General features: G+C 49.7%; 1 protein-coding gene across 1 annotated transcript in view; it reads left to right on the top strand.

The window, feature by feature from the left end:
* Positions 1-242: 242 nt before the first annotated feature.
* LOC138355747 (uncharacterized protein SPEM3-like) overlaps positions 243-723 on the top strand; it is a 6703-nt gene continuing 6222 nt past the window's right edge. Inside the window, exon 1 of the mRNA XM_069311129.1 lies at positions 243-351. Coding sequence (XP_069167230.1) covers positions 243-351 — 109 coding nt within the window. The remainder of the gene's footprint in view (positions 352-723) is intronic.

The following is a 723-nucleotide window of genomic DNA, read 5'->3' as shown; positions in this document are numbered from 1 at the left end:
GTGTGACACTCCACATGCTATACACCCTCAAGTGTGACACTCCACATGCTATACACCCTCAAGTGTGCCAGCCATTAAGGACAACTACACCATCTTTGGCGACACTTTGAGAGGCGTACTCGTTCGAGGCGGCATCTAGAAGCAACTGGGGACGAGTCTTAAAAATTACAGCCCAGAGATGTACACGCTAAGGAAGGCGGTTCGATGTGGACATTACTCCCCCTGGAACCTTCTAGAACAAGATGGCGCCCGGAAGAGCCGTGACGTCAAGAGACACTCGTCAACATTTTGAAACAGAGGAGGATGTTCCACCAATGGGAGACAAGCTCCATAGACACATCCCCTGTGCCCGTGATTATTATTGGTCCTTCTTGATTACTAACTGATGGAGAAAAGTCACTCACCGGCTGACCTTCGTCAGGCGAAGACCTGCTGGCACTTGGTAATGATGTTTGAAAGATCTTTCAAAACTGAGAACCAGCACGTCGGATCGACCCTCGCTTTGAGTGGCAGGAGGATCATTGTATTGTGTAGAACAACCGAACTTCTCGTTAAATATGGCTGCCTGGTTGAGGCTAAAATGAATGGGGCGATGATTTCCTGGGTGTGCTGGCCGTGGGCCGGGAGCTGGAGCCCCATCGTTATCCCCAAAGGGACAAGATGGTAGAAATATATAATCAAGGAAGCAGTGTAGTGAGAAGTAACGTGGACACTGGACCCATC

Source organism: Procambarus clarkii, chromosome 6 (assembly GCF_040958095.1).
Source record: "Procambarus clarkii isolate CNS0578487 chromosome 6, FALCON_Pclarkii_2.0, whole genome shotgun sequence".
NCBI classification, from domain to species: domain Eukaryota; kingdom Metazoa; phylum Arthropoda; class Malacostraca; order Decapoda; family Cambaridae; genus Procambarus; species Procambarus clarkii.
This window is presented reverse-complemented; position numbering and strand designations above follow the sequence as displayed.